General features: G+C 32.4%; 1 protein-coding gene across 4 annotated transcripts in view; it reads right to left on the reverse strand.

Annotated features, from left to right (window-relative positions):
• Window positions 1–3,688: 3,688 nt before the first annotated feature.
• The window catches only part of nAChRalpha6 (nicotinic acetylcholine receptor alpha6), a 78,110-nt gene continuing 54,438 nt past the window's right edge, over window positions 3,689–27,360 (reverse strand). Inside the window, exons 2-13 of one of the 4 annotated variants that reach the window (XM_090103224.1) lie at window positions 24,966–25,105; window positions 20,515–20,559; window positions 17,787–17,896; window positions 11,561–11,741; window positions 10,382–10,457; window positions 9,925–10,119; window positions 9,103–9,189; window positions 7,910–7,996; window positions 6,516–6,625; window positions 6,103–6,329; window positions 5,491–5,688; window positions 3,689–4,949 (exon numbers count right to left, since the gene is read on the reverse strand). In XM_090103224.1, the coding sequence (XP_089959350.1) occupies window positions 4,865–4,949; window positions 5,491–5,688; window positions 6,103–6,329; window positions 6,516–6,625; window positions 7,910–7,996; window positions 9,103–9,189; window positions 9,925–10,119; window positions 10,382–10,457; window positions 11,561–11,741; window positions 17,787–17,896; window positions 20,515–20,559; window positions 24,966–25,105 (1,541 nt within the window). In that variant the 3' untranslated portion in view covers window positions 3,689–4,864. Of the gene's footprint in view, window positions 4,950–5,490; window positions 5,689–6,102; window positions 6,330–6,515; window positions 6,626–7,909; window positions 7,997–9,102; window positions 9,190–9,924; window positions 10,120–10,381; window positions 10,458–11,560; window positions 11,742–17,786; window positions 17,897–20,514; window positions 20,560–20,930; window positions 20,976–24,965; window positions 25,106–27,360 lie in introns of all 4 variants that reach the window. The other 3 variants (XM_090103223.1, XM_090103221.1, XM_090103222.1) reach the window with 3 other exon arrangements.

Here is a 27,360-nt window from a genome sequence, read left to right on the forward strand (position 1 = left end):
AATCTATGTCAGCCAGGATAGCTCGATCGATTTACTCTCAATGGAGTGTACCAAGGCGAGGGATTTCCACTGTGATATTATTATCAGCTAAACAGGGTTATTTATGTTACAGGTAAATTAGCATTAGATAAAAATATGTTATAGAAGGTGTGATTTGTAGATGTGTTCTATAAATTCATAATAGTATTTGCATAAATTATTTTTGAAGTTCTTCAATAATTCTAAATTTGTTATCTAAACTGTTAAGTCTATCTCTTATTATTAGGTACAAGTCAATATAAATGTCTCCATATGATAAGGTGTAGATTTCACAATCATATTATAAGCCACCATTTCGTTACTATTAATTGAAGTTCATCCTTGCATGGTCATTATTTAAGCTTGTGTTGTTATTGCTATAATATTACACTTCAGAACACTTGATTGTTTGTGAACATGAACTATATCTATAAGAAGCTTTAATTACACTACAACCCTAAAAATGTAGAATAATAATTTAAATACTCACATAACCAGCATTTTGTATTCTTAATTATTTATTATGTTAGCTAGTATGTTAGTATTCTGAAATAAGTGTTAAAAGATTTAAATATCTTTGCATCTTTATTACCAAACTTCAATAAAAATAATTTCAATTTGATCGACTGTGTACTCGAATCGATTCATCCGTTCAGTAGTTCCAATACCATATAGAAACACACAGACACACATATTAAACGTAGAAATACCCCTTCTTTGTTAGAGCTTGAAAACATTAGTGCGTCTACTATTGGTCCTTCAATTTTCACGCTTCAAGTAAATCAATTATTGGCTCTAACAGACTTATTGAAATGAAATAAAATTACTAGATAAAGAAATTTACTCATGGAAAAGTAAACTAGAAAATACGCATCAATAAAACACTTGGTCTTAGAAATAAATTTGGACTCGGATCACAGGACTTGGATCGTGATTTTGTATTGTGTTTTTTGAATTAAGAAAAATCATTTATGTACGAAATCATTTTGTATCTAGTTAAAACTACTACCTACTTATTTGTCTAGTAAAAAACACATTCTGTAAAGCATTCTGTATTAGTTTTTTCGATAACCAAATAATTTTTAAGCGTTGTTTCTGTGAAATTACAAATACACTTAGAAATCAAACAAAAGAAATGTCTATATAATCTTGCTTTATTCGTATCATGTAAATTGTGGTTAGTACACTTATTCGTTTATATTATTGTAAAGGGAAAATAAAACACATCATTATAAATCAGATTGCTTTAATTTTAGTTTAATACAAATCGATTTCTACTTACGATAATCAATTTAACGAATAACCGTATTACCCGTTGGTTTTAAATATTTTTTACAAATTTATTTTTATTTCTTTAGTGACATCTATTATAAAAACCTCCATAGGGGCTTTACAAACTTACATTAAACGGTTTATCTTACCTGCAGTCGTATTTTAATTAATTCTTTTATTTCGACTATGGTTAAGCCACAGGAACACAATATGGAATTACTATCTGTGTACGACATCATGAGACCTATTTGTGGTATATATCACTCAACTCTTTAAGAAATACAGCAAACATTATTTATGTGACATTTCCACGTTTAGGTCTCATATTATCTTGCACAAGTAGTACAATGAATGGATGAACATTGAACGTGCTCTAAATGACTATCATTATCAAAACTTAACAAGAAAAAACACCGAAATTAAACACATTATAGAAGCGTGATTAAATCTAAAGCCGATTGTTTGTCTTTACTCAGTAGAAAACACTATCAATTTGATAACAAACCCCGATAATATTAAATAAAGCAAGCAATTTGATCAAGTAAAAGACAATACGAGTGTGTGGGTATAGCAACAGCTCCATAAAGGACGTGAGAAGATAACGTGCTATTGTCGAAAAGGTTCCGCAAGATTACGCTATATTTGATTTTCCTTTATCAGTTACTATTGTGCCCTCAATATAAAGGACAGAGATATATTCGATTAGAAAATAAACAGCATTAAACGCGAGATGAAATTTCAAATGTCTAAAAGGAGTTAATCGGTTTAGGAGTCTGTGAATACGAATGAAATCAAACCGAAAATTCATATCTTAGATTACAATATCTTAGAAATTCAGAATAGAAAATACGAGTCCAAAATACCTGTTTCAAGTTTAAAGCATTAAGTTCCGGTTGGGCAAAAGGTGCAGTGTTTAAACGAATTGCAAAGTTTTGGTCCGAAATTGTTCGTGTCAAGAAAGTGAAAAAGCAACATAATAAAACGCTTTTGATCAAATCGAAAACAAATTATATTTGACTTGAGAACTATTACGTTAACAATTATTATTAGTTCCTATCTATGTGATTGATGCGAGCGTTATTTTAAATTATTTTTATGGCAGCTTCATTTCCTTAATTTAAGAGTACTAACCTCTTATGAGATACCTAACTAATAAGTCCAGTAGTTTGTTTAAATAGAGGAGTTAGTCATTTCCCTTCAGTAGCTAACAAGCGTGTGACAATATGTACAAGAAACTAAGGCGTAAAGTAAACTGCAGATGAAGTATTATTTATGTTATTTCAATGTTTAGTAAAACCCGGTCCTAAGCAGGCTGTTTATTATGATTTTCTTAATTTACTTCTTTTACTGTAGAACAATTCTACTCGTTTTATAATTTACATTTTATCAAACATTGGAACGCCATCAATAGGCTTTATAAATGTCTCACAACCTCTCATTAATATTTAATTAACTAAGCTTTTAAAATTGGCTGATTCGCCGATTGACGCGACCCAATGCCTTCTCAACATTAACGTTAAATTATATTAATAAAGACACTATTTCGTTCTTTTAAATTATTTTTTACAATAAATCTCTCAACTTTATGATTTATTTAATCACCTATAATCGAACTTAAACGATATTTATAAGTCCTAAAATTTGGCACTAATAAATCTATTCATCGTACCTTTTCAACATCTTTTTCCATTAACGTCGGTTGTGATCACAAATAACAATATATACGTAGAAATCTCGAAATTATAACAAATCTAATAATAAGATACGTAGAATAAGAAATTAGTAATCTTGATATAGTTTCAGCACCAACGGTATGACTTAATGAAATTACAATGTTTCATGGAAGAATAGCTAGTGTACAGAATCGTGAAACGAAACTATCAAACGGCAATACAACAGATAAAAACAAGAAAAGTTACATCCGATCTGAACATTTCAAAAATCTCACACATATTTAAGAACACATTGAAACGAGTTAATTTATACTATTTAATTCACTAATTAGTGAGCTTCCTTATAGTTTAATTTAAATGATCATTATCTAATAAAGAGGGACACGACAACTAGTCTATCACGACACCTATAAGAGCGAAATCGAGGAACGGACATAGACAAAGATGTGAATAAATGTTAATTTCATTATACAATATTATACTCGTACGTAACTATATCTACTATGCTAAGTTACAGCTATCCGATAGTCCGAGACCTACGAGGGTGTAGATCGCAGACGAATAACATTTTAATTTTGCAATATTAATTTAACTCATCCAATCGGTGCTTCGAAGCGATATATTAGCGTTTCCAAATTGATATTCCTACTCGGGGGCCTTAACTGTCGATGAATGACGAACATATTGTGTCTCGAGATGATCCAACGTGACTCTGGTTCCCGCGCAATTCCAAGTTTTAAACGCAATCCCTAAACTAATGCTAACCCAAATCCGAACGATCCCTTCGCAAACAACCAATTTCAGATAATGGAACCAAAGTAACTTCGACCCGCATAAAATTTTCCTATAGCGCATTCTAACTCGTAAGCTATCGTCTAAACAATATTATTACGATCATTTAGCTTATGTACATTACTAATCTAGGGTAATGTCATCGTCAATGATCCCAAATTTACTTTAATAAACATTGAAGTATTTCTGATTCCCATTAGATTCCAATAATTAACATTTAGGAATTATTATACCGAAACATTAACGCGTACATGATTTATCGATTAACAATATGATGCAATTCCTATAAAATCCGTATCGTAGAACATAATCGAGTAACGAAACGGTCGACTATTTGAGTAGACATTAGAAATATATATCAACAAATCGCAACATTATCTGTATTAATTCCTAGTCAACATCACAATCGTTTATAATAACGCTGTCCTTAATTCCGCTATATAACGTTAAGTTTACATTTACCGTCTTTCGACTGAATAAAGAGACGTGTGCGTATATACCACGTATCTGAGAATAATAGTATTGTACAGTATAATTAGTAGGTACTAAGATTAGTTCTCTCGAAGAATTGCGATCGGACCCATCTGCCCCAGTACTGGGACCAATGATGTTATAAGTAAAAAGGTGTAGATTGGTTATTAGTGCTCCAGAAGTTTTGTTAAGTGGCTAATTAGCCAGATTTTCAGTTGTGTCTTTTTGCATGAATCTAATTTTAGTTCAATTTTCATGTATATCAGCTCTTTCAACTTAAGGAAAAGCGGGTCCTCGTGAAACAGCTTTTCTCTTAATGTCCTAGGAAGACCCTCTGTATTATATAAAATTGGGAAGGAAACAAATTATATTGATTTTTTTTTTTAATTTTCATGTAGATAATCTAATTTAAGTTACGAAAGAGCGGGTCCTCCTAATTCCTCTAAAGATACGAGGAGGAACCTCGTAAAGATTTTCTCTTTAACTTAGTAGGACCCTACTCCATTTTCTTTAAAATAAACAAACAAACATTTTTTCACAATTTTTTTTATTATTTAATCTACACATTTTTACTCATAACATCATTGCCCCAGTGCCCACTGCCCTTGCTACTCCGAGCCACGCATCACACAGTAAGGTTACTGTACGATGATGTGTGGCGCGGAGAGCAGCACGGCCACCGTCGCGATGATTGTGAACATCGTGAACACGAACAGACAGAACCTGTGGGAGAAAAAAAATGTATATATGTAATTGCGGTAACAATACCAGACAAATAATTGGCAGGTCTCAAAAATACAAAGACAAATCTGGGAAGAATATGTTATATTTTAACAGCCTAAACTGCCAGACATAGGAAGATATAGATATGACATAGGAAAAAAATTCTTTTAACTATAATTTTTTCCATTGCACTGTCACAGTTTGCACATGACGGTCAGATATATTATTATTAAAAGTTTTCAGTATACACTATTCTCTAACTTTACAGTTTTGGTTAAGACGAAATAAACTTTACATCAGCAAATATTGAGCAATTAAAATACTGAATACTTGGTTACATTTTGCAAAAAATTTAAAAGCTTCAAATTCTCCGATCAATCTTTATTATCCCACATTAAGGTCAGTTAGAGTCATATTATCATTATCTTCGAATAAATCTCCAAACATCTATAATACATCTTTAAATTCTAACCATTTTATGCCATTTCATTAACACCTATAAGCACTAAAAACTTTACTACCCTACTAATCTACCACTCACCTATCCACAACCATAGCCGCGAACTTCCAGTCACTGATCAGCTCCGCTTCCTCATCAGCCTTCTTCATCCTCGCGGTGATGAACTGCAGTTCCCGCAGTATAAGATGCAGCTCCCGGTGATGGCCGCCGAGCCCCACGTCCTCCATCGTGGATGGCCGCACGAAGGACCGGCGGAAATCCGTTCTGAATATTGAACAGCTGTTAAGAAGAATAAATAAGTAAGAAGTTTCGAGAAGAGTGGGGAAGGGAAGGGATTTAGTAATTAGAGATTCCGAAGATGAAATGACATTAAGCAGGTAAAGAACGGAAGAAATTGCCGATTTGCCACTTTTAGACTTTGTTTTTGCACGATATGAAGCTTCTAAATAGTTTTATGAGTCACAGATTTTAAAAATAGTTGTAAATAGCTGTGCGATACATCTCCATCCTTACTAAAATTGTGTTTACCATAAATTTGGCTTAAATCACCAAACATAGAAAGGATGAGTAAATTCTTAGAATTACTGTTGTAGTAAGTATATCAATGCCACCTTCAAAATATAGAACAATAAACATTTTCCTAGTCATAAAATAAACGTTCCTAAACGTATTTAACACTATAACTAAAATTACCCAGGTCCCAGATTTCCCGTCGAAGCAGTACTATTCGGCGGAGGAGGCACATGTCTGAAATCGTCATCTATGTCGAGCACATTTGCTAACAAAGATTTTGAGGAACGTTCCTTGAGCTCCAACTCTCTCATTCGATTGGTCATCATTATTGTTTTTCTCGTTATTTTCTTGCCCGGCCTCGACATGCGCAGGATCCACGGCAACCATTGTAGGAACACTGTTTTTATCTGTACCAAAATTGTCAATTTTAGATTATAAAATATTAACACCAATGTCACTTGATTAAGAATTATTTATCTTATTTTTGTTATATTGTTTATTGACTTTTAATATGGGAAGATGACAATTTTATTATTTAGATATTTATTTTATTTACAAACTTTTCGGAATATTTAATAATTTCAATATCTTACCCATTGTGGCATTTCATGTATGTCTGCCGTCCGATGGTGGTAATTTAACACCACTACCGTCAATACAACTGACGATGCCACCATGAACATTATGCAGTTGAAGTATGTTCCTGCCATTGAAACAATCGCTGTACTCATATAATAAACTAACAAAAAACTACTTGATCGATTGAAAACTAAATTTTATCATTTTTTCTCTTAAACTACAAAAATGGTAGCGTCAAATTAAATCTACAAGTTATAAAGGAATAAAAGAATTTATGACACATTTAATATTTAATTTATTTACATTTATGAAGAATTTTCTATATCATATCAAGTTGAGTTGCCATGCAAGTACTTATCATGCTCTTAAAGAAGGTAATTAGTGTTTGAAAAGAAACTTTAAAACAAACTTGTTGAACCTTACATTTTAACCAACGGTGCATTTAATTGTAGGAGTTTATCATAATATACTAAGGACTTACATGAAAGGCCTTAGCTATTCCAATACGTAATTACAACGTCTATAAAGATTAGACCTTCATTTAATAGAAAAAAAATCAAACAACACAAACATAAAACTAGTAATAAAAGGATTAGCAAACAATAAAACAAATATCAAGCAAAGAAATATAGTTTCCTGTGACAAAACGCTAAAATTAACTTTACTTATTTATAGGGACCACAGGCTGATGGTGAAACCCGTCGAGACCAGATACTTGGAGGCTGGGCCCCCTACCCGCATTCACTTAGTTGATTTAAACCGCTATTTAACTTCAACCAGTTTTATATATCTACAAGCAAAACCATTCCTGCATATTTAAAGCTTATTAGCATAAGTTTAATTAGGAGAGTTGTGCTTTATTCTTCGTTTTAATTATAAACATGCTCATTGTTATCTGACGTCAGTAGTCACCGAAATAACTCTACTCGACTTTGATTGTGAAAGATAGATGACAAGATTATTATCGTAAAGTCTATGAATGGGCGAGTATGAAGAGATAATGAGTAAGATTATTTTAATACATTACAAGAAGATATAATTTTGGCGAGATCAATCGACTAAGATTAGTAGCTATTCGGCGCGAATCAAATGCAATTACCGATAGTCTTAAGCATAGAGTTCAGACCAATCATAGAGACTTGGGATCTAATACAATAAAAAAGAAGTTGAAGGAAATATAAATCCGCGTAATCTGAAATCAATCAAGCAAGACGTTGCTTTCTATTTATTCTTTAGATGCTTCGAGAATGAGCTGAGGAAACTCTTTACAAAGAAGAAAAGTGTGCAAAAATGAAGCAAGGCGATTTCCTCACAACCCATTCATCGAAAAATATTAATTTAGAAGGAGTTTTAGAAGAAATATTAGTTTTATTTAACTTATTTTTTAAAGCAAACACCCGCTTCTCACCTATTAGGGGGATCGCCTCTGACGTTTTAGTGATGACGTGCCCCACCAATAGAGAGAAAACAGTTTGCGACAGGAGAATTGTAACACCTGCAAAGATCAAATAATCTATCACAAATAAAATCTACAAGGACACTCTTTATTGTACATTTACTCCCCCGGTTCTATAGCGCCTCTGGAATTTACACCCGTTTTCTGTATGTGTGCAGAGTCGGTACAGGGCTCAAGTAAAATCATAAACAAAAAAAAACAATCATGCAGAAACTATTTAAGGGAATATTTTAATTTCATATTTATAGTACTGTTTAGTTGTTGAAATTTAAAGGAAGAGTAAAGAAACGAATATTCCGACCAATCTGCCCTCCAAGTATCTATATTGCAGAAGAAAAAATGTTTTTCAACGCAGCGCCCAAACCACAACACAAATATCCTGGAATCGATTGCGTACATTAAATAGTTACAATTACAATTTACATCAAATATACAAAACATGAAAAGAAAACGAAAACGTGTTACTTACCTTTACAGCTCAAAGTGCAAGAAAAATATACCAAAGATCGCATGCCATGCATAAAAATATTGTTCGAATATTGCAAATGAAAATAAATTAGGAGCGTTAGTTCAGAACCAATTATAATGAAATTCTTATAGGTAATTTAGGTTACGAATAAAATTAATATTAACTAAAAGTATAAAATAAAGGCACGAAAAATTATCGGAATTTAATTAAACAACTTAGACCAAAATATTAATAGGACCACGAAATCGATTCCAAGATTTACTCAAAACTCCAAACAAAAAATTTAAAAAAATAACTTGAATATTATAATAGACAAAAATAAAAAAGCTGCACTTTACTTGGTAAGGTCAACAATAATATGATATATAAATATAGTATTTTATAACAGTTAACACAAGCGAAGCGATACCTCATTTAATTTGATATAGAAAATTGTATCCAATATTCAATTAACATATCCATTTATATTCCACAAAGGATCAATAATCGAAACTTTTACTCCTTGTAATGTTTTAAAATATTGTTTAATTTTCGTTTAAATGGAAGGAAAAATGATTGACAGTTCAGATAAACGAAAACAAAAGAGACAACAAAACATAAAATGATGAAGGTAAAGTGAAAATAAATGGGGGGAAAACGGGAGGGGATCGATCGTGGTAAGGCGTGGGTAGTGTACCTAACAAAGGGATTGCGTCGGAGACCTGCGGCAGAGTCTCAGCAACCAGGTTGAGAAACACCGTCAGCGAGAGAAGAATAGTGACTCCTGAAATCAAACACATGGTTAACCGCCTTCGACTCTGTGGCTTCCCTCTAATCACACAACTCTCCAGTTCCCATCCTTCGCCGAGTCGCTCGCTACACCGTATTCTGTGATGATGATGGTGTTCAGAACGAATGTGTATCTAGATGGCAGATCTCATATGTCAAGGGAGTAATTAGTAGGATCTCTAGCACAGTCACACGATAAAACAAAATCTAGTGCAAATAGCACAGTGAACGCACGCTGCTCTCAAAATTGCTTTAATCTGGCAAAAATATTAATAAATCATTTAAAACTCGCTTTGGACTTCTACAAAAAATATCAAACATTTAATATAAGAACCGGTAAGTTCCTGCTCTGTGACCGAATTTTAACAGATTGAGCTTCTTTTATTTTAAAAGTTATAGCATAATCGAATATGAAATAAGTAGCAGCGTGCGTATAAAACTGATGTACTACAGTGCGATACCTATAAGAGGCACTGCATCCGATGTAGTAGGCATCTTTTCAGCAACCAGGTTCAGAAATACAGTCAACGACAATAAAATCGTCACACCTGTTGGTAGTATCCAAGAAAAAATTAAAATGAAACATCTAAGAGTCTAAAAACATTTATTTCTATTCAGAATCCCAATCATACAGGTCCAAAACACCAACATCATCGACTTTGATCAGAAATCTTGTGCCATTTGCTAAAGCTTATAAGAAGCTTGATTACAGTTTTTAGACGTGACTCACCTAACGTTAATTTTTCTCCTGAATCTGGTGGTAATGTGAAGCCCAAGAGAGCCATAGATGATATAAGGACACACGGTACAATTAAATTGAAGAAATAGTATAAAGTCCTTCTCCGAATCATTATTGTAAACGTCACATCCACATATGGTTCTGGGCAACACGCGTATGTTATTGTATTCTTCTTTCCTGGCATTCCTGGGAAGAATTTTACATCATATCTTAGAACACAATAGAAGTAATCAGTCATAGAATTAGTCATTACATTACTGCCAATAGGAGTGAATATTTAAAATTAACATTTGAAATTTTATAACATTAACAGGATTAAGACGCAAACCCGTAAGATTTTCTCCTGCCAAATAGTGCTTAATAGGATGACACTTTTTTTTTGTCACAAAATTTATCATAAAGAGAAACTGTAAAAAAATTACCGTAGGGAACATAATATCACTCTTACCTATTAAATACCACTCGCCGTTTGTGATGAAGTCTGATAGATCACCCCCCGATTCATCTTTGAGCACCAGATCCAACTGTTATAGTAAAAATATTTTAAACCTGATCTACACACGTACCCATAATACAGATTTACCAAACATAGGTAAATCTATATTGAGGAAATCGTGCAACTACCATGCCATTCTATCACATCATTTTGTTTCATACAATTTTAACTGAGGGATATGTGAGAACCATAAATCAAACGTGCTAGGAGTAATCTAAAAAAATCATGCTCTTCAACTAGATAGGTCCAGTTCCCTGCCATACGGCAAAGTGTAACAATAAGCAAACACATCAAACAAAAAATAATCACGTAAAAGACATCAACACACTTCAGGAGGGAAATTATCAGTTTTAATCCAAAAACGAGGGAACTAAAATACAAGTTCTATGTCGATAAAAAAAAAGCTCTATTACAAATATTACAATACGGGTTGCGAATAGCTACGCATCTAAAAAATACATATCGTACAACCGTGTGGCAGTTAGACTATAAAAATATATTTTAACGTCGACGTAATTTTGCATCATGCAAAATAGTACATACAGAACTTCCGGATAATATAAATTATCCTGGTTTCTCACATGGTTCCCTTATCTATCAACCCTAACTCATTCGTGAGGTACTTTATCTAAACCTTATATAACTTTGTATACAAAACTCAACTTTTTTAGATAATATTCTAAACATCTTTTCAAAAAATTTAAATTTCTCTGTTGGAAATAGGAGCTCGCGCATTCAAGCGGTATAATCTAAATTCATTAGGAAATACAAATACAAGTGCCGCTAAATGTAAGTGCGCTGATGAAATCACTGAGCCGAGGATAGAAAAACAGACGGCGAAGAGCGAAAACCGTAATATAACAAGCTTGAATTTTTTTAGTACACCGAGCTTATTAATTAGATTTTTATATGCATGAAATTTCAAAGAGAAAGTACTCATATAGCAACATACGCAAATATATTTTCTTTCGCATCTTTTTAGCGACGAGCCTATTTCCCGTTTCAAAATTAACATTGAATTCGGGGTATTATCCATCATTTGCATATTCATTTTCCACGTCATTGCACAATCTCATTAAACGTGGATTTTCCCTAGTATTATATTTGTAAAGACCTAAAAGTGGCAAGTACCTGGTTGCCATCGTAAGTCCAGCTACCGAACTTCATGTCACAGTGTTGGTCGTCGAAAGGAAACCACGTGATGTCTATCTTGCATGTGCTCTTGAATATGCCCGGGGGCACGTACAGGCAACTGCCGTTGTTTCTGACCACCACATTCGTCTGGTACGTCCCGTCAAAACCCTCATCAGCACTATATCAAAAAGCATTCTTATATAATTCTATATATAGTACCTATAAAGGAGTAACATTACCACAATATGTTGAATGTCTGAAAGCAAAACCAGACCGAGACTCTCGATGAAACTTAAAGACGTCGGAATAGCGAATGTTATTCTTATGTAAATGAGCGCTGTTAAACACATCCTTACATAAAATCTATTTGAATTTAGGATTCGTACCAGCTGGCTTTATAATTCATGCAAACATGGCGTGCCTCGGAGGGAACGCTTTAGGATGCAATGAGTCTGCTCATGCAGATATGGCCACATTTAGCATTTCCTTTTTTGTTATAGTTTTAGTACATTTATTAAATCTCTCATTCAGAGTACAGCTGAAATTTTCAGCAGCAAAATTGGCGTATGATATTTCAGTGAAAATAAAAACATGAAATGTGTCGCACACTTTGGACGTCGCCTAAAAAGCAATTCCCTGTAAATGAATCCTCAATGAATAAATTAAGTAAATTCGGAGCTCTGGTCCCTTTTAAATCGTTACCCAAGAGATTTTTTAATCAATAACAAACCATTTAATTCGTATAATGTACAAAGGGTCTCAATTTATTGTGATATACATTTATAAATTAAGTTATTAAAGTGACAGCTACGGTACATAGAGGTTAAAAAGCAATTTCGGGGCACAATTTAATCCAGAAACTTAAGATAAAACATCAAAGAAAAATGCTTTAGATTGAGCAATAAAATAAATGACTTGTTAAAGGAAGCTGGTAGAAAGGAAAATTTATTTATTTACAACATCTATGTTTATTGTGAGTAAGCAAAAGAAATATCAGCGTTAAATTAAAGTTTAGTGCTCAGGATTTATCTGGGACGTTTAAGGATTTCGATAAAAATATCGGTATTAAGGGACATGTTTATCGAATTATTTAGGTTAGACGTTTATCAGTCATTCCTTCGCTTATACAGATTGTTGGGGGGTTATTTTGTAATCTGATAAGCGAAACAATGGGTGTGGTGATTCAAATCAGCGACTATGGAGCCGTGTACAGTGATGTGGCAACACGGAGTAGGAGGTCGGATTCCTCGCAAACGATTGTTGCTTTTAGAAGCAAGAATCGTAAATCGGCTTGACCTCCTACTGTGCTGTCACATTCTCTGAAAGAAATAGTGTTAGTGTGTGTTGCTTGTTATTATTGGAATTAAGCAAAGCGGTTTATCTGTATTTTTTAATTAAGGTTTAATAATAAATTAAAATGTTGTTCTGTTGTTGTTAAAATAAAGATTAATATCGAGTAATATAACATTTTTTTTAATATAAGATAATTTTGTAATTTCTACAATCATATTATGTTTCGCTAAGATGATATCAAGTGCAATTGGTAAGTCATTTACAATCTAATTCCTATTCATTCATGTTTAAAAACTTTCTATTTTTATGTTAATGTCAGTTAAGTTGGTTAGATACGTTTAATCATTATTTGTTTTATAAATACTTTATGATAAAATTACTTATACTACATATTATTATATATTTTCATATACAAATACATATTATTGTTATACAAATCTCAATACATACATATTAGACAACCAGATGGTTGTAAAGAATACAACGTATTCGTAGAAGTGCGGATAGAATCCACGCTATGGCGCAATAGACTAAGTTCCTAACCACTCCAAACACATCAACGTGTGTAACAAAACATAGAAATTCAATTATAACGTTAAATAAATCATCATCTCATGATCAGCCCTTAATTATCGACTGCTGAACATACGCCTCTCCTATCGCCGCTAAGAAAGTAAGATTTTGTTTTTTTCCAATTTTGCGTTGATTAGACTTCCACATCGTCAATTTTTTGTTTTCTCGAGTTACCCAAGCAAAGCAGGGCCAAGTATCTAGTGTTACAATCAGTGAAAATGCGTAACAAAAGAGAAAATAAATAAACAATAGGGCGTGTGAAATCAGCGCGCACTTAACAAGAGTGAGTTCCCGCGAATTGGGAACCACGTCGAGTTGGCACCGAGCCAGAACGGGCGCCTGTCACACCGCGGTTCCTGGTGGAAGTGCAGTCGAGCACTGTGATGGATCGCTGTCGTTTGTTGATTCAATGACTGTGTGACTGGGTGAATTGTATGGGAGTGCGTTATTAATTTTGACAGATTTAATCGTGGATGTGGACTATTATTTTTGAGTTTATTATATACTTAGAAGAAAAAAAAGTCAGTATTTCGCTTGATTATGTTACTTTTGAATATTATAATTATTAGAATTTAAGATAAGGATTTTTATAATTTTAGAATTTTTTTTTCGTTGGTGCGGTTTATAATATAGCTAATAGATAAAAAAAATAATTACTAAATACATACATAAGAAATTAATCGCAATTGAACCAAACATTTTTAAAGATTTTATTTTTGTAAATCTCTATTTAATACATCTAGCTACAATTCGTTATTTAACAACATATCATTAAATTAAAAACGTATTTAAAATTGTAATTCTCTAATCTTCAACAGTGTTACACATCAGTGTGAGTAGCGTCTCAAGCAACAGAAGAACAGTAAACAAGGTGCCTATTACAGAAATCTGGAAGTTATTCAAAGGCTCGCTTACGAAATCTACAATTACAGTATAAATTCCAAACCAATACTTAGCCAAGATTTCATTCATTGTTCGAGCTTTTGTAGAAATATTCGTATAATTAGCTGACTTGAGTTCCGAAATTTTAAAGAATAATATTTTAAGTTTTTCGCCTTTTTAGTTTAAGAGTCAGTAAGCGTATAAACGAAGGTTATCCTATCAAGAGACGAGACAAAAATAACTTCTTAGTCCTTTCTAGAAGACTTATCACCTGCTAAATAAATTCGATCAGTAAAAAATATGACAACTGCTCAATAAAAAGGAAAAAAGACTCGCAATATTTAAAAAAATATAATTAAATCCGTCTCTACAACGTTTTTTACGTTCAACTTATATTTATTTACTACTTTGTCATTGTAATTTCAAGCGTTGCGTCTATCAAAGTTGATTGCTTTTAGATTGGCTTTTACAACGCTTATGCCAACAGCTTTGGTTTCTGTTACCCGATACTGTGTTTATTTTACACTTGGGCATTCTGGTGCCTTGGTCTGGTGTGATACGGAACAAAAAATTTTTAACTTTCAGTGAGAAAAACTGATAGAGTACTTATATTAAACTAGCTGTGCTCCGCGGTTTTACCCTCAGTGCTCATGTTGGTCTTAGCGTGATGATATATATAAGCCTATAAGCCTTCCTGGATAAATGGGCTATCTAACACCGAAAGAATTTTTCAAATCGGACCAGTAGTTCCCGAAATTAGCGCGTTCAAACAAACAAACAAACACTTCAGCTTTATAATATTAAGTATAGATTAAACATGATTATAACTTTTAGAAACGATTTTAAGCATTACATTCATAAACCTGCCTTAAATTACTAGAACTATGACCTATATTAAGTTCCCAAATTCTTAGCCGAAATAAGTGCTTTCCTGGTTTGCTGAAAAGCACTTAACTCTAATTTGAAGCTAAATCATAAATAGCATATATAATTGAATAATACACAGTGTTCTGGCGACTCTCCAATTTGCTAATAACATTAAGTACCTACGTTTAAAATATAATTTAAATGTTGAAATCTCGGTTGGTTGCCAAGAGGTGCAGCCATATTTTTGCAATATTCCTGTATTAGTGTGACTAGGGGAGCGGATTATATCCAGAATTATGTTGTTTTTGAAACCGTGGTTTAGTGTTCTTTGTTTATTCTTGTGCAACTGAAAATTTATAGCTACAAAGAGAGAAAAGATATGCTATTATTCTGCCACCGTCTCATTGGGCATTATATCGGTTTGTTAAAAAATAGTCCACGTTAAAGAGTTTGATGATCGAGAACAGTGAGATTGATCGCTACTTTGATAAGAAACATTTATAATTTTCTCTTAATTAGTCTAACTTTGGTTGCGGCTTATTATCACATTAAATAATAACTAATTATAGATTAATTGCTAAATTAAATGCAGTCGTTACTTGATTTATTACTTGTTGTTTTTACGTATTAAAAATATTTCAAAGCATCCAGTCAATTCAAATGATGGTTATTTTGTGAATTTTTGATTTTACGTTTAATTATTTTTTTAAATCAAATTTACAATTTACAATTTTTTAAAGTAAGATTTACATTTGGATAGCATATTTGTTTACCGTCTAGAACTTTAACCTGTTTATCGCCATGTAACTGGCGACCAGCCAGACCTTTCATTGCAATCATTTGAGATAAGAATATGTAAACATTTTACAGGCGACCCCAAACTGAAAACTTACAAAATACCAAATTAGGTTGTTTTTAAAGAATTGTTTGTACTAACAAGTTTATTTCTTTAAGCTTTATGTTTTTTAGCATAACATACTACTGTATACTATGAAAAAAATGGTACAAAATTCAAGTCTTTGTTAACGTTCAAACCATTTACTTGTTATTTTTAGAGAACTTTTTATGATAAAATAATTGGTAATACGATACATACATGCACCATACCTACACTAACTTCCTGGTTATTTTTTTCATATCCTGTGTTCCAATTTAAAATGCAAATAACAAATAAAACCTAGAGCAATTTAGTTGCACTTCAAATAAATGTTATTTAAATATAAAACCTTAAACTGAATGTAATAGAATTCAATTTCAAATAGCTTCATTCTATCCATTACTCAGAAGGTTTCCACGAATCACTTGCTATATTCCTTAACGGAAAATTTTCTCTACAAAAATGTCTTGAAAATTTTTGTACATTTTGAAATTAATCATTAGGAATATAATACTTATATGAAATGTAAAACATGTTTATTTAAGTCTGGAAGGAGTTCTTTCCAGAGTAAGAAATATACAAACATAAGGCAACATAGACTATTTTATGGCTTTTATAAAAAATAAGAAAAAAAGCAAAGACATATTTGTACTGTTATTTTAAATAAACAATGCTATAGAAAAGAGTAGATCTTGAAGCAGCGACCTCTAAAGATCTTTTTATTGTTTTAACAATATTTAGAATTCTTAATGCTATTAAAATAAGAAATACACACGTCGTATTGTATTGCTAGGTCATTGTTTTATATTGAGGGTATGTCAGAGTCGCGGCATTTTTCCTATTTTCCACTTTACAGAATACTAGCTGCGCCGCGCGGTTGCACCCGCTGACGAACCCATTAGCAAAAACAACTAAGTACCTACTTTTAAAGCTCATGTGTTATTCTCATGCTTAATCTATATTACTATAAAGTTTTATCGAAATCCGTCAAATAGGTAGTTTTTTCGTGAAAGAGTCGCAAACATACATAAACTTCTACAATGGAATAAAAATGTTTACATTTCTCATATACAATTTTTCAATAATTCCCTACACTTGCTATAATCCTCTCGTAAATACGCGAAAATTCGAAATGCCTACGCGTTATCGCAGCATAACATTGAAAGTTAAACTGTAATAAAGATCAATGCTGAGTATACTTTTATGGCAAAATTTAACGTTACGTTCGCGAAAATACATAAAGATTCAGCTAACAGTTGCGTCTTATTGCGCCAATCAGGGACTATTACGGTAAATACTTTACGAGCTTAGGGAAGGGCTTATAGAAGAGAGTGTGTGTGTGCTAACGTACTCTTGATGACATATTTAAAAAATATGTTATTGCAATTAAATATTTGAGAATATAATATTAGGTACTTATTATTTACACTATAATATAATAAATACACATACATATATACTATTTATAGCATAAAATATTCTTCAAGACAAACAATTTCGTTTAAAAATAATAAGATTTAATATGCATTCAAAATAAAAAATAAGTGTTATTTTTTTATAGTGTTTAGTTTAATTTAAATTATTTAAATTAATCATTACGTTTTGGAAAAACAAAATTACACCAAAAATGTAACATATTAATCTAACTACATATAATTACCAATTCCATTGCGAAGACTGCAAGGTAATATAATTAATAGATCAATAAACACGCATGCAACATTCCGTTACCTGTTGTACATAAGAACGTCTGGTTTCCATAGCTTGTTCGGTGTTATCCTGAGGTCCTTGACGCCGCCGTAGTCGCTGTCGTTCCACCTTAAATTGTAGTCGTTCCATTCCTGTCGCACGTGCGTAAAAACCGTATGAGTAAAAGAGATGGGTGTATCGTTACCAGAGACAATGCTGTACTTTATAATTTAGGTAGGGTTATATTCAGCATGGTCTTTGGTAAACATAGATAATCAATAGGTATTAGAAATATTAGAGCAGTAAAGCAGTATTGTTATTAGTTTATAAAACGATATAGTAAGCTTAAAATATATAAAAATGGAGGCAATTTTTAATTATCAGCTTATATATATATTATGATTAACACATCGTGGGTGTTAAGTAGACAAACATTATGTCAACTAAGCCACTATATAACTTAGCTTAGCTTAAGCCAACAGTTTAGAAACTAAGGTACGTGGAAACAGGTAACCTATAATCATAGTGTTGCATGCTTTAAACTATGTGCATACCAAATTTAAGATCAACAAATTCGCATTTTCAAATTCATAGGAATTTTCGTTTATAATATTAGTAAAGTACTTGCATTTCACTAGGATTTGTTAAGCTGTTATTTTGAAATATCATCATTAATAGTTTCAAAAACAACGGGATAAACTTACCTAAAGCTTACCTATGAGGAGTAAAAAAGAGCAGCTAATATTATGTACTACGTCAACTTACTGCCTTATAAATCATAAGTTCATTTGTTATTGCACAACTCTCATAATCAATCATACTTAATTTATGACCATAAATTAAGTGCAAATGAGCTAGTACATACGAAATGCAGTATTTTTTAAAAAAAACTTATATAAAGAAGAAACTATATAGCACGGTATAATGTAGATGTAGTTAGATACGTAACTGTAAAACATGGAAGTAGTAAGTGCTACGTCGTAGCAGTTGCTACGAGTATTTGTACGAACGACTAATTTACAAAGAAAATACTGTAAATTTACAAAATACAAATGAAAAACATATAAAACAAAGGTTAAAAATTGCCTCCACTAATCAACACTGGCTGAAATGCTTTCAAACAATAACCGAGCGCTTAGATAGCCAACAAAGACCCGGCACGACCTTTATATTACAAAAGTTAGTCGCACAACTTTGTTATCAAACTAGTGCTTGCTACATTTATTCCAATTTATCCAACTTCATTAAATATAATCTATTTTTTGCAACTGCTTTAAGCCGTGTCGATAACCTTATAAAATCTAATATATCCGCAGATATATTCTAAGATATTTAATTAGGTAAATACTTAAATATCTCAGAATTAGCTGCTACACCTTATACGAAATCTAGCACAAAAGTAAACAAAATATACTAAAAAAACGATAACTTAGAAAGCCTGAAGTACGTAAAATAAATAACAAATAATAATATTTAAGATTGAAAAGAACTAGAAGCATAAGTTAGTAAAGAACAATTACACATGTACCAAACACACATAGACACACCATATTATTACGTCACAAACACACACATGCATCGGGTAACCATGCTATGTTGAACGATATCACAAGAATCATAATATTTCATACGCCTATAGGGAATATTGACCGTCCTCAGAGATTTTTATACAAGGATCTGGGTCTACATCTGTACTCTAAGCTGCCATATTGGTAAATGCTAAACTTTAATCATTTAGGCTCAAACACATACTTCTTTGTCATCAATTGACACCGAATTCTATGGAACTCTACAAAAACAAACAAAGAAGTATATGCGAGCGATTTTAGTGTTCTCTTTTAGCGAAATTGAATTACGAAAAATCAACAAAAAATAACTGAAGCATTGAAATCGAAACGTAAATCGGATTAAATAAAAACAAACTAAAATAAAGTTTAAACGCTTGCATTTAATGGAAATATTATTTCATTTGCAAATAGGAACGAATATTTAAGAGTCGAAAACCATGGTAAAGTTTGTAATATCGCATTCCATGGCCATGCAAAATATACCTACGATGTTTGTAGCATACAAAATAATAGCGGGCTCGGGTTGTGCAGAATCAATTTACAGTGTTAAATAACAAATTTACACAATCAGTACACAATTGATATGCATTCAAACATTCGTCACAAAACAATAATTTGAACAAATCCATCTCTAGCTCCATAAACAGCAACCAGAGTCGACGAATCGATTGCGATGATCGTTATTCATTATATTTTAGTATTTTATTGTTGTATTAAATCAATATTTATTATAAAACATGTTAAATGCATTGCGGTTTACACGGCAGCTCATGAATTTACTTCGGTTGATATGACTCAGAGCTGAGCCGAGGTTTGGTGTCAGCTTCGAGAAATAGATGTTGGATGAAATCAATGATCAAAATTGATGAATAAAGTCCTCGGATTCGACTTACCTTGACACATTGTAACTGACATAGGTAACAAAGAACGGATGCTAATCAAAGCATGACAATCATGATGGGATGCAAAGGGACTACCACTAGTCTACTGACAAGGAACTTTAGAAAGAAGTCACTAAACAATCCAATATAAATATAAAAATCTGCCGCATACTCCGAAATGCAATGCAATTTCAATACAGAAGAAAATAAAAAGACAGATAACCATAAAATAAGAAGAAAACAAAACGAAGGAAAGTAAGAAAGAAATAAAAAAGAAATTTTATCGAGTATTAATTTAAGTTTTTCTTTTATCACACTTACCAATGACAGCCATATATTGGTTATAAGTAGTTGATTCTTCTCGTCCTATTTGGTTAGACGATGTCAACATAAACAGAGAGAAAGGGCGTAGTCAGTAAATGTTCTAGTAATTGATCAACACTGGGTACACAGGGGAAGGCAAGGCGCGAGCGACGGATGCCTCTCGCACTTGGCCGTACACATAATCTAGACTTAGGCGAGATGACGTAACAACATTTTAACACTGACTCTTCATGCGACAGCTGCCGCAAGCAGCGCCCTCTAGCCGCCGCCGCCGCCTGTAACCGTCATTTCAGAAAGTGCGCCAAACGTGATGAAAAAAGTGCTTCGAAATTTAAAAAGTGCGCGTGAAATTTAAAAAAAATACCGTTATCAACGGCGGGACGGCGAAGGCATCTGCCCCACCTACCACTTACCAAGTTTAGCCAGACGTTCGTCGTCAGGATTTGATTTTTCTCATCCTTTATAAAACGAACGCACGGCGTCGCAAGAAAGGAACGAAAAATACAATGAATATTACTTTTTTGGTTCATTTTTGATACTTAGCATCTTATTGTGTTTATAGAATTTTAATTTATCTTTTATTACTTTTCTATTATATCCACTTTATTTGTTCATTTATTCATAGCGTCAATTTAGTTGTAGAAATATTTGAGCGTTTTAAACATTTATTCGAAAAAAAACAAATCTCAGTACAAAATCAAATAAAAATTAAATTTTATGGACGTTATATTCCCCAGCAATATTAGCAACATTGAAGGATTTTATACTTGTACAAACTGAAAGAACAAAGTAGGTATAATATCTCGCTTGAATCAACTCAAAGTATTCGTCGCCATCTTTTATAGTTACACTTTTCCGTTTCAAAGGCATAACTTTTATTACGAACGTTTTAATTTTATGATCTTTATGAACGATACAAAATGGTTAATTGATTCGCAGTTTTCCCTTTAAAATTTTATGATTAAAGAATGTCACTTCAGATTATTACTGTTTGATGAAAAATTAATGAAAAACGGGATCAAGCTTCAATACAGGGAGAATAATTAACAGATTGATTGACCCAGGATAAAATATGACCGATTCTATTAATATCACAATATTAATACTATCAAATTTAACTATGGTTTATAGACTGGTATGGTCTATTGGCTCACTTGTTCATTATACGCCTTATTATAAAATTGTGTATTTATATTTTTTTTTTTTCAGTTTATCAGATATAGAAACATATCTACACATATAGTTGTCAATATGTACCTAAAATCTTCCCCATAGAAAGCCATTTAAATATTCTTGGTAGGAAAAAGTCCTGTAGGGGCTTTTTATATTTCCCTCCTTTACATTTATGCTTATTTTAATTATTTTTAATAACTGTGTTTTCATTTCTGTCACTTATTTATTTTTATACTCTTTAAAACATCCATAATCAGACAACAATGATAAAAGCACTATATATAACAACTCTCCGTATCATATTTATTATTCAAATAAATATATTTTAACACTACATAGCAAACAAGAACAGATAAACCGAACCGCATTATAACTCCTATCCACAATTCGTAAATCTTTCATGACTAACGTAATATCTTTTGAAGAAATTCGCTCCGTTCCAAACGCTCGGGGCTCAACGAGCCTGTACAAAACATGTTACCCTCACGATACTAAATTCTACACAAGAGAATTCGCAACTTTTTACATCTCTTGCAATAGCTCTTCAATCCTGCTTTAGGATTTTTACACACGAACGAATGTAACGCGGGTTTAAAGGGTTTAAAACAGCTGCTGCTCACAGGAGCCTGCATTGTATACTTTTGTGGTAGAATTAAAATTTCAATTTATTACATAAACCAAAGGTGTACCCCATAAAATTGCCTAGAACTACATGGAAGTATTTGCTAATCCAATAGTCAGACACACTGTATTCAATATAATTCTATTATACTATGTCCTAGCTCTAGGTGTATAGAATTTATTAGGCTTTCAGGAATGTTTCTATAGACTATCAGAAAGCATTAAAAATAATTAGCGGTAAATTAAAGGAATTTGTCCAATTTATACATGATTTTACTCATGTTTTGTCCTTCATTTCTTACATTGTATATTACTTCTTGACGTTCTTAAATAACATGCTTATATCTCGGACCTTCCGACAAACCGACTAGATTTTCAGATTTTATTCGACGCGTTGACGTCGCCTTTGTACACTTGACTCAAAGGGATTTAAGTGCTTAACTTCGTGATGCCACATGCAACATCCTTAGCGGGAATAAACTCATAAGAAATCGCTATAACAACATTTTATTTTGAACTTGTGAAAATGTCGTCTGAACTAGAGCGACACATTTACAAGTCGTCTGTTTTTCAGTTCAAATTTTTCAATGTTACTTTTATAACGAAAGACAATTATATTCCCTTTATTTAATTTTTAATTTAAATTCATCTTAAATAAACTGTTCTATCAATTTGTTAAAACAAGGCAATTCTCTCGATTTTCAAAACTTATGACGTCACAAATAAAAGGAAGTTCCCGTTCCCTTGTACGTTTTCCTTACGTGACGTCCCTATAAACTTTTTTTTTTCATTTCACACGTAGACCACATAAAACTATCGCATATTCCAAACACATATTGGAATTCGCAGAAAAATCCAGAACACGAGTTCCGTTAATCGAAATTCAACATTTGCTCGAATAACTGAAAATTCCTATACATACAACATATGTTTGTTTCCATACATTGTTTCTATCCCGTAATCTGATTTGGATAGCGGGAAAATATTGCTTTGGAAGCCAACGAAATTATTTCTTTATACATTTTCAATATTGAAACCAGTCGATGGTCTGTGGATTATATGTTTTACTAGCGACCCGCCCCGGCTTCGCACGGGTGCAATGCTGATACTAAATACACTACAGAAAAACTGTGAACGTTGTATATAAAAACATAGCGGCCCCGCGGCCGGCCGGTACCGCCGCAAACGCTACGTCCCGCAATTTTTAAATCTGTAATATCTTCGAAAATATTCACTTAAATCATACGGTGTAAAGGGCCATATAGATCTATATTAAATGAACAATGTATTCAAGGTATTTAATTGGTTAAGGATTAATGCTGTATTGGTGAAAATCGCTTCGAAAATTAGCTATTATTTGTCGTATTGTGGGTTATCCATAAGAGATAGACATATACCATCGCGGACTTTTCTGTAGACCTTTTCAATGTGTATAATACTTAGTACATTATTTTGATAAAACTCGTAGGGTTCAGCCTGCGTTTGCAATATAAGCGGAAACAATGTAATTTTTTACGACATCACATTAGAAACCTCAAAAATAACAGTACTTCTCCACTATTTAATGGATGTTATTATACATATAAACCTTCCTCTTGAATCACTCTATCTATTAAAAAAAACCGCATCAAAATCCGTTGCGTAGTTTCAAAGATTTAAGCGTACAAAGGGACATAGGGACATAGGGACATAGGGACAGGGAAAGCGACTTTGTTTTATACTATGTAGTGATTAGCTTTATTTCGAATAGAACCGGTTGAAAAAGCTTTTTATAATTTCAAAATATTATATCTCTGGTAAATTCAGATGATTTTTCCGTTTAAAACGTTATTCTTATAGACAAGATATATTTTAGCGAAACTTATAAAAAATTGAGATAGATAAGTTAAATTACAGCTATGTTCCTCCCCTTTGAAGTTATTTCAATTAGGCAGGAAAGAAGAAATTCGTAATTAGTTTGACCATTTCTTATCGAGTTGATTAATAAATGGTTGGAAATATATCATCAAATGCCTTTTAAATTCGAATTAAAAAAAATGTTTATTGAATTATGGATGTTTCAGAGAGTATTCCAAAAATGTAGTTTGTATTTTTATTTATTTTAACGTTCATCAATACAATTATACGATTATTTTTTATATTATACACAAAAAAATTGAACTTTTTAATATTTCAACAGTTTTATTCAAATCACATTATATTGACTTACCAAATTTGTAGATTTCAGATAGGTATAAAAACTATTTATTCACTTCGACAGCTTCAAAAAATATTGTTATTTCTCCACATAGCATCAATGCTTTGATACCAGATTAAGACAATATTTTAAATGTTAGTTCACTAATAAACCATTAAAACTTATTATTTTGCAAAATGCAATACTCATCAAAAATTCTAAAATCAGTATCAATAAAATCACTAACAAATATCGAATCAATTCAAGTAATCACCGTATTCTAAAAAAATATTATTCTAAATATGCGCGCGAAATGAATCGCATTTATTTTTTCTTAGCAAAAAGATATGTCTAGTTGCCAGTGTCAAGTGTATTAAAAAGTCTTGAAACAATTCGCGGCCAGGAAAAGAATTGCATTTTACAAAAAACTAAATGGCATTGACGTTCGAAATTCGAAAAGATAAAGGCGCGTACTCACCACGTCTATGATCTGCTGCAATGTAAGGCCGAACCTAACCTTGAGCGGTTCGCTCTCATTGGCGACCGGCCTTTCAAGCGTGTTATATGAAGCTAGCAAAGCATTCAGCAGCCTTTTCTCGTGCGGTCCTTGTTCCGACACTAAAATAATACGATTAAATTAATTATTGCAGTTGCAGAAACAGTTAATAATAATTCATAAGCAACTAAGTATGGACAATTTTTCTTTTCCACTGAGGAACTAAATATTTGTAAATCAAGTAGGTGCTGAATAAATAAATGTCAATTCTACTATGTTAAAAGTAAATTTAACAAGATTTTGTTACAGCGTCCTACAAAAGAATAAATGTCGAAATGAGCTGAGGTGTTACGATCTCGACAACTGCGTGAAACCACCTGCGACAAAATTAATAATGAAAGACGTACAAATGACCACGGAGACACAAAAGCGACCGCAACAAATTGGGCAAATCCTAGCAACACTTCAAACGACCCACATCTCAAGTAACGGCTATATAAAGTCTCTAAACACACCTGGACCTCGGAATATACGAGCATTCTTAACAAAACGACAGAAGGTACAATTTAGCTTAACACGCCCCTCTGAAGGACCAGCTATAAACACTCATTTTCAGGCTTAAATCGTTCTTATACATGTGACGTATGAAGGTGGTACTGGGCTGTATCAAGTGGGAAAGAGATAAATGTATGCGGTAATCCAGGTGATTTAGGAAGCTCCGTGTTTGATATAATAGCGAATGTTACGAGGTAATAGTTTTCCGTACGTTAGCCTTTTCAATTAAGCAGGCTTATGACAGGTTTATGTCGGCTATTTATTACCTACATAATAAATGAGAGCTAATTTTGTTAACAAAAAGTGCAATAATTGTAATAAATATTGGACCTGATTACAAATGAACGTACGTAAATTAAACGTTGTTATGTTGTATTGTTTGCAGACGTTAGACAATCTATATTTGCTTAGCTTCGGCTTGTATAATCTGTATCCATAGATTAATATTCTTGTTGTCTTTGGCGCTTAGTGCCTAATTCACACATTGTTATTGCTTACACCTAGTGTGTGGCGGCTGATAGCCATATTCAATTTCGAACCAAAATGTTAGGAATATCATTTTAGCTTAGAGCAGTGTCATATTCTTTACGAATTATGTATTTAAAAACGGATTGTTATTTGAAAATACGAAAAGAGGTGAAATAAAATTTCTCTCCAAGCCTTTAAACATAGAAATTCATATTTTATTTATAACGAGCATTCTGTACGCAACTGCATATTCACTGCTACTTCACATTACATAATTATTATTTAAATTACATTTCTGTAAAAGATAAGCAGAAAGAAATCGTTTTATGGCGAGGTCTTTTTTATATACATAGTTTTATTTTTTTTATAAAAATAATATTTTAAGTTGTTAATGCCTTTTAACATAGAACCTAGAGAACCTCGTTCAAATTGTCAAAAGTAGGTAAATCAAATTAAAATGGGATGACATGGGATGCACCATATTTTTAATAATAAAATAATAATTAAAAGCTAAAGTTCTGAAGTAACAAGTAACAACCCAAAAAAATATAGTCGAATTGAGGACCTCCTACTATTTGAATTGACGCCACGGCAATTCTAATAAAAAATCCAAATTTTTATCCAGTTTTATTTTAGCAACGAAAACGATTTATTTTTATCTATACATTATTCCCAATCCCTTCACTTCTCAAAAATTATACAAACATCCCTTCATTTATCCAGACAAAACCAGAATCATTTATATCAAGTCACTAGTCGGTATAAACAGAAACAATGGCTACGCAATAATGGCGACTCAGCCGGCTAATCCTGCAACGGCTATATTAGCGCGGTTTAATTGCTTATGGCTTTTGAATTATGAGCTGTATTCGTAATTTATGTAATGGATACATTACGAATATTTTTTTAAATGTGTATGGTAGTTAGATTAGTGCAGAGGTTTTTGTTAACAAATCTATGTATATCTCTTTCTTTTTTACGTTAAATTTGATGAGATTGAAAGAGATGATAAGAGGTTAAAATGAATGAAGGTTCCAGACTTTTAAGATTTTTGTAAACAGTTTTCCTTGTCTCTTTCTTTCTTGCATCAAATTTGTGCGATTGAAAAAGATAGTGACAAGGTTAAAATTGATAGTAAAAAAATGTAATTTCTAAACTTATGAGAGTTGTGTTTGATGAAATACATCATAAAAGTGGTTTAAGTTTTAAGATAAGTTATACTATATTATATACTTATTTTAAGGAAGCATATTTACTAGGGTTGTAACGGAGGCCTACTTAGCGGAGGCGGAGGCGGATGCGGAGGTGAAGAGGTTCGCCTCCGCGGATGCGGAGGTTAACGGAGGCGGAGGCG

Source organism: Colias eurytheme, chromosome 6, assembly GCF_061535395.1.
Source record: "Colias eurytheme isolate Ceu_HAF_F1 chromosome 6, ilColEury1 Martin Lab GWU primary, whole genome shotgun sequence".
NCBI classification, from domain to species: domain Eukaryota; kingdom Metazoa; phylum Arthropoda; class Insecta; order Lepidoptera; family Pieridae; genus Colias; species Colias eurytheme.